This window comes from Phlebotomus papatasi, chromosome 3, assembly GCF_024763615.1.
Source record: "Phlebotomus papatasi isolate M1 chromosome 3, Ppap_2.1, whole genome shotgun sequence".
Lineage (NCBI taxonomy): Eukaryota > Metazoa > Arthropoda > Insecta > Diptera > Psychodidae > Phlebotomus > Phlebotomus papatasi.
The window spans coordinates 86502529-86519696 of record NC_077224.1 but is presented as its reverse complement, the minus strand read 5'-3'; the positions used below and the strand labels follow the sequence as shown (position 1 = coordinate 86519696).

The 17168-nt window shown below is 32.9% G+C and overlaps 1 protein-coding gene across 1 annotated transcript in view; it reads right to left on the bottom strand.

The window, feature by feature from the left end:
- Positions 1-2750: 2750 nt before the first annotated feature.
- Positions 2751-17168, bottom strand: part of LOC129806185 (runt-related transcription factor 3) — a 68397-nt gene continuing 53979 nt past the window's right edge. The window contains exons 4-5 of the mRNA XM_055854585.1: positions 5924-6120; positions 2751-5779 (exon numbers count right to left, since the gene is read on the bottom strand). Coding sequence (XP_055710560.1) covers positions 4977-5779; positions 5924-6120 — 1000 coding nt within the window. The 3' untranslated portion in view covers positions 2751-4976. The remainder of the gene's footprint in view (positions 5780-5923; positions 6121-17168) is intronic.

The window sequence follows — 17168 nt, the reverse complement described above, 5'->3', positions numbered from 1 at the left end:
AAATTCATTGTCGTTTGAATTGCCAGAAATCTCAAATATGTGACTTCTGACAATGTCACGTGAGCTGAAATGCCAATGTCACGGCTAGGGGGAAGTGGGGTACCTTTGAAAGTGGGGCACATTTGAAATTGGCATTTTTCACCTATTTTTAATCAAAATTGAGCCTTATTGTGATATAATTTAGCTGCACAAACATATTCAGAAGCTAAATCATATTTTGATATGGCTCAATTCCACTTAAATATAGGAAAAAAATCCCAATTTCAAAGGTACCCCCACTTTCAAAGGTGCCCCACTTCCCCCTACAGAATAGCATTTTCGAAAAAGCTCTCCTAAGATTCAAACCCAATTTGTCACATGGTATTGCCAGAGCGTTACAGAATTCCCCTCCTGGTAGATTTTCATATAAGTCCGAATTGGCTTTGGAGTGACTAATACCTATTCTTGACCGATTTTGATCGATGCAGTCGGGTTAGAAATTTCAAGATATTTCAAAGAAATCTAATCGGTTGAAAAATAGGCCCTCCCAAGTGGTTAAACCTTGATCTTCGAAAATTCGAAATAAGAGCCTTGATTACGTCTAAAACATATTCGAAATTCATTTGGTCTTTACCCGTGTTAGAAATTGAAAAAACTCTTTCAGTTCAAGCAGTAGCGGAAATTGCTCTCCCTTCGAACGTTCATGTCTTCGAAAAATGTGAATTTCATTTGTTTTTCGTAAGAGATTTACACTAAATTATTACGGATTTATCAACGATTGATGATAAAATTAATATTTAATAGAAATGTATAAGTCCCTAAGGAAAACTAAAAGAAAATTCACATTATTCGAAGGCATGAACGTTCGAAAGGAGCGTACTTTCCCCTAATGTGAAGTGTTCGAAGCCAGAGGTGATATCCGATCTACTCAGGTGACATCCGATTCTACTAAACTGATTTTAGTGTGCACAAAGTTGAATGGCTTTAAATATCTGATATTTCATTAAACAGAAAAAGTTGGTAAAACCGATACCAGAGGCGCTGTAGTCTCAAGTATGTCGTGAAATATTGAATAATTTTAAAGAATTTCCGACAAGAAAACTGCCCCTTGGTGTATGTATCCCGCGGAATTGTAGAATTGCAAGAGTAACTACCCTATGTGGACAGATGAAAGTTTGCTCCAAACATCCCCTATTTCACTGGATACTAATTCTAACCCATTGTCAATTTACAGCTAAATTATTATAGCCTGTAATTGTTTGCAATCCTCGACGACGCACTGCACTGATTTGATAGTCTACAATTCCCAATGGACAATTAGGAATTCATGAGAGTCGAGAGGGAGAGCAATAAGAGGACGAAAGTTGAATTAAAATTTAGATGAATTTAGTGCCAAATTTTGTCGCTGAGAGTGATATAAATTTGCAAAAAATATAAGAGTATATTCTTTTATCTTTCCTTTTATTAACCTTATATTTACATCTACAACTTGGGACTAGTTTACAGCTTTTTTTGTTTTTGGATTCAAGAAATTACAATTGATACCGAAGGGGGGTTCATTATGATGTAATTCACAACATTACTTTTACACCTTCATCTTTTCATTCACTAAAAGTCTCCTTACAGGTAAAGTTTCTTTTTTAATCCATTAATACATCATCATTAATGTTTGTTCTCATAGTACATTCTACTAGCCTATAGTTAAAACATTTTAAGGGTGTTTTTTTCTTTACTTTGGTAGAGCACATTGTCTTTTACAAATGCTCTTCACTTTTAAAACAACTTATCTCTTGCAGAATAGTAACACATTTTGGATCAATTTTTGTTGAAAAATTTTGGTTTTTTGCAAAAGTTTAAGAAGTTAATTTTTTTAAAATTAAAATTTCAGGGGAATAATCACAAAATCACTGAACATTAACTGCTCTGGTTTTTTTTCTCTGGGAAAACACTAAAATTTGTGAAATATTGAGCAATTTAACATTACCACTGTGGTTCCCCACAAGAAGCATGGAACAATTCCACCTCCAATTGCGAGATTAGGATTCATCTATAAAAATCTCTGGTATTGAGAGATTGAAATATACAATTAAATATTTGAGATTAACTACGAAATTGCGAGCATTACAGAGTCACCATCAATAAATCAATTCAAGAGTCTCAATAAGGATATTGCAGTTCACAGGGCAGGATTATAAAGGGGTTAGAGAGAAAAAATAGAGCTTTAAAATGAGCCAGAAGAATTAATAAAAGTAACTAGAAAGAGGTTATGTCGGGAAGCAAGATGTTTTTGCGAAGTTATTGATTGACATGATCTAATTACGTCATTTTTGCATTATTGTGGAATGTTAGGTTATGTTGAACTTAACCTTAAAATTTGCATCAGTTTTAGGTAGAGTTGGTAAATTTAAAGAAATTTCATGAATATCCGCTTAAAGTAGATGGCGACTGCTGTGAAATTTCTGAAATTTTACCATTTCTAGTTTTAGAAAGTCAAATCTCTGGGAGTTCCGCTTTCAAAGAATTTATAAAGACCGAAAAAAGCCCGGGAATTCACTCCAGTGACACAGAAAAATTGCATATCCGCAGGAGAAGTCTTTACGGAAACGCCGTGATGTATGCAATAATGCAAAACATAGATAGGGGACTCTACGGTGTTGGCCAGTGGATTTGAAACCACTTCATAAAGAAAAACAGTTCTTCAATCTTGCCCAGAGCTTTCGGTCCTAAATATGGACCTCTGGACAAGATTGAAAAGGTGTTTTTTTTTGTGAAGTGACTTCAAATCTACTTGCCATCACCGAAGAGTCCCCTATCTATACATATCACGCCATTTTCCTCATCCAATTATATGCAAAACATTTTTGACCAATTTTCAGCGCCAATGGTTCGTAAGAAATGCATTTCAAATGTACCGCGAGAAAAAAATATTTGTATACATTTAGAGGAATTTCAAAAATTACTTTATAAAGGAGCTCCCAATAGCAGGCAATTTAAAACAATTTCTTTCAATTCGTTTTCACTTAAGCCGAAATTCCCTGTAAACTGTAAATATAATAAATAATTTTTTATTGGATAAATAAAAAAACATGCTAATTGTCTTCAAAATACGGAAAAGTTCAAATTTTAACCTGAAAATATTTTATAAAAGTGAAATTCTGATTTCTTCAGTTGGCTTTAAAAGTCGGTATTAGAACAATTTTAAAATAAAAAGAAGTTCATTCGATTCAAACCTTAAAACATTTTTTAAATAATTTAAAAAAATTACTTATTCTTTACATTAATGCGTTTTGCGATAAGAAATAGTCCTCCAAATTATAGCATTAGAAAAAAATAGTTTTTCTTTTTTAATTCAATAAGGCTGGTTTTGTTTTTTTTATTCGAAAATTTCAGGTTAAGTATCACATAACCTAGAAAAACTATTTCTTAATTTCGAAATTTCGGACTCCAGAGTGACGTTTATGATTTCTCAAATAATTCTGAAATCTACGAATTCTTCTTCTTAATTTAAAAAAAAAAAACAAAACGATTAGAATTTTTTTTAGATGATTTAGATGACGCTCTCTTGATTTTATGGTTATATTTTTATTTATTTAAAAGACTTTTATATATATATATATTTTTTTTTTGTAATGGGTAAGTTATATAAGTTAATTCAGGTAAGGTTCACCTGGGCAGAAAAATTGAAGATTTAACTCCACAAAATTTGATTTGAATTTTTGAGGTTATTTGCAACATAACCTCAAACTTTTAAAACAAAAATGCATGATCAATTAAGAGAATGACGTCTAATACTTTCAATCGTCAATTACATAATTAAGAAAGATGCTATGGTTAGATTCCTTAGGTTAAAATCCAGTGAAATCAAGAAACCTTGAAAATTAATAGTTTTTCGGTTTAGGGAGAAATGGGGCACCCTTGAATTGGGGCTTCTTTAAAATTGAGTTTTTTCTCCCTTTTTTTTTAATTGAAACTGGGACTTGTCATGCAATTTATCTTCGGAATAGCTTTCTGGATCTAAATTATCTGACGATCAGGTTCAGTTTTATTTAAAAATAGGATAAATACCTTATTTTATAGGTGCCCCAATTCAAATGTGTCCTACTTCCCCCTGGTTGCAATAAATAATTAAAAAGAAACATAACATTATTGTGTTATCACACTTGCACATTAAAATTTTCATATGATTCACATTAATTGTCGCTGGTAAAAGTCCAAATGTATAATTTGTGTGTTTGAATCATTTTATATTCAAAATTAGATCTATTTGTTGATAAAAAGGTAGAATTGACCCGCAAAATTTGATATAAATTGATTTATAGCATTAATGCGAAAAATTAACGCGATTTTCTCTTTAATTTTTTAATGTGAAAAATATTTATACTTTAATAAATAAGTATAATATTTTAAGTATAATAAATAAATAGAAAAACCCCAAATTTTAAGTGACTTAAAGACACAAATAACATATTTGGACGCTCACAAGCGACAATTAATGTGAATCACATTAAAATTTTAATGTGCAAGTGTGATAACGCCGTTAAACACAGCTGGTAGAATTTCGTTCGGAAGCTTTTACGATTTATGTCACGTGAAAAATTCAGATTTTAAGGTTAGAATTAACATAACCTTACTTTGAGTGGAATCCCTCTCAGACGACTCTTAAAGAAGTAAGCGCTAAACTTAATTTCGTGCGCAAAACTTCAGAGACTTTCCTTTGATAATACGTATTTTTAGCAAAGGACCCAACATAACCTCACTTTTCAACATAACCTCGTTTTTGCAAAGAATATCCACTACTGCTTATTTTTTCTCTCTTTCCCTCTGTTTCTGATTTGAAATGTTGAACAAGAAATAATTTTTAAAATGACTTACATTAATCCTTTTCTATGCACTGCAATTTATCCTTGGTCAGACTGTAAATTGTTCGTTCACGCGATTCCCATTCTATTTCCCGGATTCCCCGTCCCTGAAGGGACTTCCCCATTAGGTAGTTGGCCTCAGTATGGTCTCCAAACCGAATTCCCATTGTCAGTTTGCCCAGCACCAGCTCCCTGAGGCTGAGCCCCTCGCTGTCCCATCCCGACTCCCCTTACACTCACAACCGCATCCTCCCCTCCCCTCACAGCGCCCCCACAAGTCCCCACCAGCGTCAGCTCAGCTGCATGCGTAGCTCCTGGCATCAGAGTCTGATGGTGGTGATGCCTAGCCCCAGTAGATCCTCCACTAGTCGTTATATGATCCATCACGGTCTGCAGCTCCCCAACGCCAGGATTCTGGGTATGGGTCTGGAGGGAGTGTGTGTGGAAGGAGTGGGTCTGATTGGCGGCCGTATAGAGTTGGGAATAGAGCAAACTGGCCGGTAGAACTGGGTAGATTGAGCCATTGCAACCTCCCGTGGACGTCCCGTAGGAATTCTGGGACTGATTCACTACAATCCCTGAGAAATTCTGATTGCCTCCACCTCCATTGGCACCATTGGCACCACTTGTGGCCCCGGCTGTGCCAATATTGGGCGTATTGGAGGTCAGGAGGTCATCCTGAACTGGGGATTCTGCCTGTGACGAATCACTGAGACTCCGTGGACCATTTTGGCTGGAGTGCACGTGATAGTCATTGTTGGAGCTGTTGCCATGATATCGAGGAACTAGGAGACCATTTGAGGCATTTCCGGGTGTCTGAGTACCACCACCACTTCCGCCTAGCAGACTCTGGTGTGTCGTGGTCATTTGTGGTGTCGGCGGTGTACCCACCAAGTTGCTCAGATGCTGATCCAAATCCGTTGCTGTGGAATCCGGAAGCACTGCAACATCCAATACATCTCGTATCGCACTCAAATTATATTCTTCCTCCCAAAAAAAATCCACATAATACAACCCCATGGCAATTCTTCATCCAATTTCGGATGAAAAATGCACCAATTGAGCAAAGAAACTTATTCACTTACTTGGGACGCAGTCTCGATTGCCGCCGGAGAAGTCTTGCGAGGTGTTCTGGTCAGCTGTTGAGCAGGTGAATCCCAGGGCTGGATTGTTGAATTGGGCAGCTGTGGGGGTTGTACAGCTCGTCAGGGTGCTTCCTGTTAGGTAGGGTGAATACGGGCCCGTTGTTCCGTAACCCCAATGAGAATTTGCAGTACCCAGACTAAATTGAGACATATCTGGAAGAAAAGTAAGATAAGAGATCGTGATATATTTTGAAAAAATGAATCTTGAAAAAATCTGTACACTGAAAGAAAATGTTTGTAACATTGTTTCTCAAAAGTTTGTCAAAAGGATTTTCTTCTATAGTGAAAAGATTCGAATTCCATATAACGCTGAATTCCGGACAAACCTATGTATAAGTTCGAAATTTAAGATTCTAACAATTATACTTTTCGGATTATTCAAATCTTTATCAAGTTCTAAAAAAAGAATTGTCCGAACTCTAAATTTGTTTATCCGGAATTTAGTGTTCTTCGGATAGCTAAAAAAATCCTTGTGATAATTATTGTTATTCCGGCTTCAGACTGGTGGTTTAGACCAGTTCCCGAAAGTCTCAAAAAACTAAATAACAAGCAATTTTATTGATTTTTTTTTTAAATCTAATGGATTTTTATTTCACCTCAAGAAGAAAAACAAATTTTCTGTCTTGCCCAGAGCTTTCGGTCCGGATATGGACTTTCTTCAGTGGTTACAAAAAGTTTTTCATTTATTTTCAACAAGAAAAAGAAACGACCTTGTATAAGAATGTTGTTGAAAATAAATGAAAAACTTTTTGTTGCCACTGAAGAAGGTCCACCGAAAGCTCTGGGCAAGACAGAACATCTAATGGATCTTTTGCCCTTAATATTTAATTCTAGACAACAATTCCCTCACAAATCATGCCTGATAAGGAATTAGAGGACTTAAGCCAGATAGCTAAGCCTTAGGTCTGAAACCCGTAATAGATTCATAAAATTAGAATAGTTGAAAGATTCATAAAACGGTCTGAAGATAAAATATTGTAATTCTCTTGATTATGTAAACTTTGTAAAATAATTCAGGAGGATGTTTTCGTCGCTTACGCATTGATTACATAACCTTAAATGAAAAAAATATACGACACTTACGTTATACTTGTCAGATTTCGCTTTTTTTTCTACATTAAATATTTTTTGAATTAAATCAAATTGTTATAAAATTGTATTGGGCTCAAGAAAATAAATAAATATTGAAATAAGTAAATAAATAAAAATAATATTCTAATTTAAACTTGAATAATTCTTAAAATAGACATGCAATATTCGTCATTAATTGGAAACCTAAAATCACATAAAAAATCAATGTATAATAATATTTATATTATAATAGTGCAAAATATGTTATTTATTTAAAAACATTTTAAATAGTATTTAAAATGTATTTCACATAACGAATCTAAAATTTTAAGAACTTTTATTTTACGTACAACAAAATTCCTTGCTGTATGATATTAAAATAATTATTTTGCTTTTCTAAACGGAATCTAAATATCTAATGTTATATATTAGTTTTAAATTATTATACATAATTAAAAAAAATAAAATAAAATAAAAATAATTCTCTTTTTTAACCGATTTTGAAGTTTGGAAAAATGTTACTACCTATCTTAAATGCGATAAAGATTAAACGGGCAGTATGTTATTTAATCAATTAGTACAAATCTTAAAATTGGAAAACTCACTAGTTCCTAAGTAGAAATTTCTGTATCTTTGTTAAAATTTACTTTTTTCTAAATTATTTTTTTTCTTAATTATTTTCTTTTATTCTGTTCGCTTAATAAGTCTCTGTTTCTAATTAAATAAATGTAGTACAGATTAACTAAAGAATACTGAAACTTCATTTTTTAATTACTTTAACTTAATTTTGAAATATTAAAATTTTGTTTTTGAATTTTAACCTCTTTAAGGGATTATGTAGGTCTAAAAGACTGGAACACACTAAATATATTCTCTGTAATGTTTTTTCAAGACAACAAATTATAATTTTAATTTAAATTTTTGAGAAAAAGTAAAATATTTAAAGTATATTTCCCGAAATTATCTTATAAAAATTTTCAAAGTTTCGCCGTTGAGACCTGATTTTCGAGGATCTTTTTGGAAAATACAAACTTTACCGTGGACAAAATTTCTCAGAGTAAGGTAAAGTGCCCTCGAGTCGATCGGTCCCTCATTGGTTTTGGAACCATCTCCAAAAACTAGGTCCTAAAATTCAGCCGGTAATTTTTAATTTTTTTAAATGAATATTTCCGAAAATATAGTTAAAATATTGTACTTTTAGATAAAAAGAACACAGATTTTGACCTAGATCCTTCTCCTCCTTTATTACTTGGACAACGTTTCGGAGCTTTGTGGATCCTTCCTCAGGTATTTAAAGTAATGGATGGGAAACAGGGTCTGGACACAAAATAACTACGTATATATACACTGGACGACAATGGCATGCTGGTGGTCAGAGTGCGACTGAATCTAATATTGTGCTTATATGTACTTTTATTGAGCATCTAATATTTTACTTTTATGTGCCTTAAAGCTCGAATGAATTATGTTTTTATTAGGTTCAAAAAAGATGTCAAGGAAATATACTGTTTTTTAATCCAGGTGACGCATGTAATCCTTTAATTAAGTCGATGCTCAATCTGTGTACAACTTCGCCATAATTTTGTACTTACAATTAAAAGAAAAACAATATTTTTAGAAATCACAAAAAAAACCGTGCCTTTAAACGTTAAACTAGATATAACTCCTTAAAGAATTGTAATGAGACAATACAGGGAAGAAAATGCTTTTGGGGACGTTTTGCCATATGGCTTAACTTCTGTAATATCTTATTTGGAAATATTTTTGGAACAATTTTTGGCTTATGGATAAATGTTAAGGAAAATAATGCATTAGATTTTGAAAGTAAAATTGCTTGTCAGAATTCTGAGGCACTCGTAAATTGAACTAAATTTTATTCAGTCTAAAACCATCTAAAACTGGTATTAGTTAATTTCCAGAAAACAAAAATGACTATCGAAGATCCAAAGTTTCGTTATGAATGATATCTTAGCCTAGATTTTTTATAAATTCATTTTAAATGATCATTTTAAATCCTGGATGAATTAATTACATGATTTATCTTAACTATCTTCTATGTCAAATTGAAAGAGTTTTTGTGATATCTGGACAAGTTCATCAAACATTTCCCACATTTTCTGTTAAAAAAAAACTAAGAATCTCCCTAAAAAAATGAAAATATCTAATTACTTAATTATAAGTTAATAATAAAGTGTGTCCAATATTCTTTTTCAAAATATCTATTTAATTAAATTGTTGTTCATCAATTTATTAAATTGTCGATTTGGCCTAAAGATACCGTATATGTTGAACAAAAACTTGGGGATTTTTTAATAACCGATCTTTAATTTTTTCATATTGTGCTTTAAATGGCAAAAACGCTTGATTTCGGAACATTTTTGTAATATTCAGTAATCGACCAAATTGTAAAAGAGCATCCTGTTCCAATTTGCAAATTAATGATGTAGCAATAATAATTTTTTTCAGATAAATACAGCCACAGCCCAGCCGCAAAATATTACATTTTCACTTTAGTAATTCTTTTCAATTAATTACGCAAATATATAGTCATTACTAATTATACTAATTGCCATATTTTCATCAAAGAGAAATAAAATATAAAAATAAACTAGCTGATATGGACAAATTCAAAGGGAATTAGAAAGTTCAGTTGATGTACCATTTTTATTTTATTTATTTATTTATTTTTTTTTTTGAAAATGCACAGTGTTTGGATATTTTTTTTTGTACATGGAGTAGATGCAGGAATGAGTGCAATTAATAATTGAAATTGTGTTAAACTAATGCTCAACGTTTTCCCTTTTAATCGTGTAAAATGAATGGTCGGATTGGCGGCGAGCCATTATAAATCAAAAGCGTAAAAACCTCCCCCTTACCACCGTCCCTTAACCAATTTTTTCCACATTGCAAAGCCCATGTGTGGAAAAAGGGGGAGTTTTTCCGTTTTTGGCACTCTTTTTCTCCCTCTAGCACATTCAGGAAAATACCGGTGAATTGCATTTGGGGAGCTTTTGGGAGATGGGTACGCAGGGTGGGGTTGGAAAAGGCCCCAAAAACACAAAATGCACACACGCAATATTTGGAAAATAGCGGGAATCGATGGACACAACGGATATTAAATCCTCAACCTCACCATCATCCACAAAATTGTGGAAATTGAGTGAGGGACTATTGAATACCCATTCCACTTGCAACCCCCCCTATGTATATTTTATTAAACACCAAAATAGTTCAATCGACATTATATTTTCCACTCCAAAAACATCCAACAAATACAAAGAGGAGCAAAATGTTTTAGATGGAGGAGGAAAAGAGTTTTTCCATTTGAAATATGAGTGGAGCTTTTTGCATTTTAATATTAATTATTTTTGATTTTCAAAATGCATTAAATTTGAAAATTGGGATATATAGCAGGGATCTATATTTTTACGGGAATTATAAATAATTAAACTAAATTAATATGTTATTGAAGTTCTATCAAAATCACCACAAAAAGTTATTATTTATGCATTAATAATCAAAATTTTAGGTTGGAAGTTCGAATGGGGTTTTTCTATAGTGGTGGTTACTAATAATGGTTAATGATATGGTTAAAAATCTGGCCTGGACACGATTCTCAATCAATTCATTAAGGATTTGTTGATAAAAGCCCTTATAATTCTAACAGAACTGCAGAAGTTTGAGCGGTATATTAGTATAACAGGTAAGTAAAAATGAAATTGGAAATTTCCAAAAATAGTGAAATATCTTTGGCAAAAGAAAAATTAAAGAATTAGAAACCTTAGGGATTTACAGTTTGATTTAAAAGAATTTATAGGGGGAGGTGGGGCTACTTTGAGCTGTGAGGCTAGATTGTTATACGACTTTTCGCCTATTTCTAAATGAATCTGGTCCTTACAATTATTTTATTTAGATCCACAATTATTTTATGTATCCAAATTACATTATGCTAAAACCCAGTTTCAATTAGAAATATGCGAAAAAAATCGTATAATAATGTAGCCCTACAGCTCAAATTAGCTCGAACTCCCCCTAAACACTCTTAAGTTTTTTTTTTTTTCAGATCAAAATTGATTTTTCTTACTGATCATTTTGAATATTTTCCGCTAATTTATTGATTTATGTGTTTTTTTTTTAGAAAGTTCTATTCTTTATGGTGCTATTTCAATGGAAAATCAATATGTGTTTTTTTTAGCACTGTGCTGTTCTTTTTTGTTGGTTCATGTCACGACTGTTCGGTAGTTTTAGAACACGGCGAGTACTAAGGATAGTAGTTGAGACAGGAACCATTACTAAAAGAAGTCGATAAAGTTGAAGCACTTGAGAACAGTAATGTTCTAAAACAAAGCATGTTCATTTCTCATTGGAATAGCACAATTAATCCATTTTTACATCAATTTTAAGGATTTGGTAGATTCTTATGGATTAAGCAGCTTTTTTGGAGGGAATAAAATTCAAGCTTGAGAATAATGTTCCAGAAAATATTTTGTAAGACTACAAAGGCTTTATGGTGCTATTCCAATGAAAAATTCACACACTTTTTAGCACTTTACTGTTCTCAAGTGCCACTGCATTATCGACATTTCATTGCGGTTATAATTTTCCAAACAATTTCATTCCCCCAACAACAGAAATTTCAATACAATGTGAAAATCAGATATAATAGTTTTGGATAAAATAAAATAATGACGAACATGGCGTCAGTCTCTTAAAATCAAATAAGATAAATCATCTACACTTAGATTATAAAGCAATCTGTTTCTCTTTAACCAAACCTAATCTTATCCTGTCCTTATACCTTTCTTTTGAATCCCTAGCTAATTTCAGTATAATTAGTTTTAACTCTTCAAATGATTCTTTTTACTACTTACATAAAAATTTCTTGACTTTTCCTTGTTGAAATTTAGATTCAAGATTGCTACTGCCTATTGTGAAAGGGCTATTTGAATATCCTTTTCTAAAAATTCCCGTATTCCAATCTACTTCCAATATATTTCCACTATTTCAAATCTACACTGAACGCATGGGAGAGATATTAGGGTGAAAATCTGTACAACATTTCCTGGCACTTCCACAATATGGAGAAGTCTTCACACTTCCAGCACTTCGGAAGTCTCTCTAAAATATTGTGATACTTCCAGCATTTCTTGCAGTTCATGTAACTTTGTGATTTCATTATCATAACCGAACTTGTAAAAGCATTGTTTTCCAAATCTTACAGACGTCTGAATTAAAAATCTTAGCTAAAAGAGTATCGCGGTCTTTAAAATACGGAAATAAAAAGAATATACTTATGCACACTTTTGGATCATTTACACCACTAGCAATGCTCATATAAGAGAGAAATACAAATTGGTGCACTCATATTTTAGCGCAAAACTAAAAAAAACTTTCTTTTCAAGCACTTCCACTTCCCAACACTTCCAAGCACCTCATATTAAGCTGTACACCACTTTCGACCCTAGAGCCCAAAATAGACACAGGGATCGGCTTAGGGATCAACCCGAAAAATGAGGATTGGTGTCGATACACTCACGGATCAGCCCATAATTTGCAGGATCAAGCTGATCTTCTAAATTCATGAAGTCTAGTGAAGTTAAGGGGATTAGGCGACATCAGCGCCAGTGCTGAAAATAAGAAGCTTCACTTTGGGTGTTTTTGGGTGCTTTCCGAAATGTCAATTGGGTTAAAAACATGGAGAGTAACGGTACGCAATGTTGCAGAATCTTAAAATGCATTAAGATTGGAGTAATGGGAAGGTTAAAGTGCTCCTTTCTGTATGAAAAATGCATTGATGTTGCACTTAAGAAGTACTTCAGCAGTCAAAATGTGGAGATTTAATAGAAATTTACGCTGGAAACACTAATCCTTTATCCTAAATCCTTAGTATATGATAGTTTGGGCTGATCCTTTACCGCCAAATTTTTCGAGCTGAGTATTCTCCAAGATCAGCCTGTGTCTATTTTCGGCATAATATCTCCCCCTTGACTGATCGCCATTTAAAAAAAAATCAATTAGCGGCAATTGTGGTGGTTCCTGTCTCGACTGTTAATCCAGTCTTTGCCGTCTTCTAAAACTACTAAACAGTCGTGACAGAAACCAGAAAAATGAAAAGTCGATTGTGCAGAAACACTTTGAAACAGTAAAGTAGATTTCCCCACATTATGAAATGTCAGAGCATAAAAGGATTATTGAAATAAGGCAAATTTTATATGTTAGGCCATTTGTGCTCAGTTTGAATAAGAAGTTGCCTTAAACTCTCGTGATACTACTACTCTATTCAAAGCTTAATTTCAGCTTTGCTCTATTCAACGTTTAATTTCAATAAAGTCTGAACTGTTTTGAACAAAGTGGTAATTCTGAGGGAAGAATTTTGGGTAAAAGAATTTCAGTTTTTATTATTAATTTCGTGGGATTGTTTAGATTCCCCTGGAAATCTATGTAAACCATTTTGAAGAGGAAGCGACCTCGGGTCAGACCTAGGATAAGGTGGTTGAATCAAATTCAGAATCTAGCCTTGGAGCGCCTTGGGATTGACCGTGAACATCTCCTGGAAGTGGCGGAAGATTTGCCGTCAGATGTGGGCTGCTAACCTAGGTGTCCTGAATCTTAATTCTCTATTTATAATGAAAAATAGCTTAAAAAACACTCCAATATTAACCATGATGGTATCAAATAAATTAAAATTAAAATTGGATTGGCCTCTACCCAATTCCATTCCCAAAAATTCCATAGGTAATCTTTCTAACGCGACACTCTCGACATAATAGTGGCATAGGTGGTGGCTTTGAGCATAAATATCGTAAAAACATGCACCAGCGGCCAGCATAAATTGACGTCATGCTGTCACTTACATGAAAACCCGATGGTCGTGGCAATAAATAATTAAATATTTCCCCGAAAATTTGTTAAATTTCAAATAACCACCCCCCATTCCCAAAATGAGTAAAACGGAAAAATTTGCTACATACAACAAACCATCATCAACCACGAACCACCCCCGCAACACCAAACATTTTTCCGCCCTTCAGCTCCCATCATACCCCAATTTTTCTTTTTTTGCTGTTGATGTTGTTGTTCCAGAATGAGAACCCTGAAAGTATCATAGAACATTTCTCATTCACTCCCCCATCCTCTAAAAATTTCGAGTGGTTGTGCAGTGAATTTGGTGCAAATATTGGACTATAGCCAAAGTATTTCTTCCCCAAAATAGAAAATGCCAATAATCGACAATCGACAAGAGAGCTAGAAGAGGGTGGATGAGGAGTAAATTAATAATTAAAATGCCTCCGACATTTTTGCACACAAAACATCTTTCACTTGATTTTCCTATATAAGAATTTTCAAGAGAAATTCACTGAGATGTTCAATATAGAACAATTATGTCACGCTATTTGTTCGTCTGTCTGTCCGGACGTTATCAGCTCTAGAACCCTTATAAGTCGACCCAAAGACATTAAGGGGGGAGCCTGATTTACAAAGTAAAAAATCGATTTTAAATTGCTTAGATGGATGGTTATTTTAAGAATATAGGGTCGAAGGAACACCTACTACCACTTTAAGAAGACGTATCATGAACTATTGTCACCCTATTACCATTTGAGACGAAAAAAGTTTATTAAAAGAAATATTATCTTACTCATAGATATAATACTACGGATGGGACAAGTTGAGCATTTTCCTAAGGAGCCAGTGAAGCGACCTCAAAAACTGAAATGAAATCAAGTGTTCTGAAGCAATGAATTTTTCATTGTTTTTCTTTTTCTTGTCGTGTTGGTGTGTGGTTTAATTTCAGTGAATAATTCTCCTAGAACCATAGAACAAGAGTTAGAATTCTTGTTCTATAGTCTAGAATGAAGTGCTGTGTGAAAAATTGTGAAAATAGCTCGTGTGTTGGGATATATGAGAGTGTTCCCAGGTGAGTACCTCAAGAAGATTCTTTTTAATTGTCCGCCCACCAAAGGCCGCCATAAAAAAAAAGTTCTTCCACAATATGAAGAGGATATAATCCTCTATTAAATGGCAGGTTCTCAGGACCGGAATTCTATTTTTTAACGAGTTATCGGTGAAAAAAACCGTGAAGTGATCCAGTACCGTAGTCACGAAAATTTTCAATTTTTGATGATACCTGAGCAACATAACTTTTGTGTGATTCAACAGTGTGCTTCACAAGATTCCTTCTAGTTATGTATTATTGGTATTAGAATCTTAATTCCAGTAATAATATTGGCTTTATTAATTTGAATAATATTGTTTATTTGATTTTAAATATTAATTTTTTTTAAATGACTGCGGAAAGTTTTTTGATTTTTCAGCTACCCAAAAATTTTAAGAAAAAAAATTGTGAATTACCATTCTCAAATTGACTTTTTCGAAAGGCATAGGTAAAAGCCGAATCTGCAACATGCACTTCGATATAAAAGATTTAATTTTTGCAAAATCCAGTAAAGGCAAAAAAAGATACTACCTACAGAAAAGGCACAATCCCATTGGTAGATGCATTTTTTAATTGTTTCTTTTGTCTGCAAACAGAAAAATAAAACAATAGTCTTTGAATGAGCATTCAGTAGATTATTTATAGATTTTAATTTATTTCTTTAGCAAAGTTTTCTGATTTCTGATAACTAATTCTGAAATTTCTTCAGAACATTTCAGTTCAGATGATTTTTTTTTAGTTAACAATAAGAATGACAAGAAGAATAGTAAACAATAATAAAACCAAAAATAATACTCCGTTCCGAATGAAGTCGTTTGGGAAAAAAATGGAATTAAGAGAAAGTTTATTAGCAAATGTTTTATGTACCACAATTATTTCTTGTAAAGACTTCTTGTTAATGTTCAGAACTAAAATTGAGGTCTAGTCTTTGATAAGTTGAGGAACGCATGTCTTAAAAATTCTTATTTTTCGCGTTTTATTGTCAATCGAAATTAGATGGTAAATGGTGAAAGATAGAGAATTGGGACCTTCGAGGGACCCCTATAAATTGACCCTGGGACCATTAATACGCTCTTCATTTCCCCACTCCTCTCCCCCTTCTTTTGGGGATTGCTCGAAAACACAACGTGTGATTTTTTTAAATTTTGGATATGTTAGATATTACCCGGGCGGAAATTTGACCATGTACGAAAATACAGTGGAATCATTCCTAATAACGAATTTGCAGGATCAAGCTTTAGAGAGCGTATTTATGAACATAATGTTGTCATGTTTGAGCTTGTTGGAAAGGTCTTGGAATTTCTGACAAGACTGTACTGGTTCGGTTAGGAACCGGTTTATAAACCATAACTAATTTATATTAGAAAATCAATTGTATTACTCCTGAGTTATTTTGGGCGATCTTGTGTGATTTAAATCGGTTGTGAGATTTCACATATGGATCAAATAAAAAAAAAACTTTGTGAAATCCTGAAATTTATAATCATGAAAATGTTCTCCATAACTTGGATATTTGAATTACTTTATTAATTACAGATAAATGAAGCAAAACTATTTTAGGGTGAAGAACTTCATTTACACATTTTAAACAGATTTTTTTTTCAATTTTAAGAAAAAAATTATGTGTAGTGCAAACTTTTACGGGACAAAAAGTTTTTTTTAAGCAAAAACTTGAAATATTTAAAAATCTTCAAAACACTTTAAAGCAAAGACTACAACGAGACAAAAAGTTCTTTTTTTAAGCAAACAACTCAATTATACTTTTGAATTAAGCTTTTTTATCTTACATATAACAAAAGAAATCTGTTTGAAATGAAATTCTATTCCCTAAAAAAATCGCATAAATTAGTTTTTCAAAGATCCAATTTATGAAGAAAAGTGTCATGCTCATAAATTTAAGCATTTCAAAATTTATTTTTCATTGAGCCATACTTACAATTTAAATCACCCATAAGATCGCGCAAAATATTTTAGGATTAATACAATTGATTTTCTCATAAAAATTAGTTATCGGTATATAACCCGGTTCATAACCGGTTGGAACCGATTAAGTCTTCTCAGAAAGTTCAAGACCTTTCCAAAGAGTCTAAACATGACCCCATTCGGTTGATAAATGCGCTCTTTAGACTCTTTTTAACTTTTGACCTTGAAAAATCGATATTAGGAATAATTCAACGG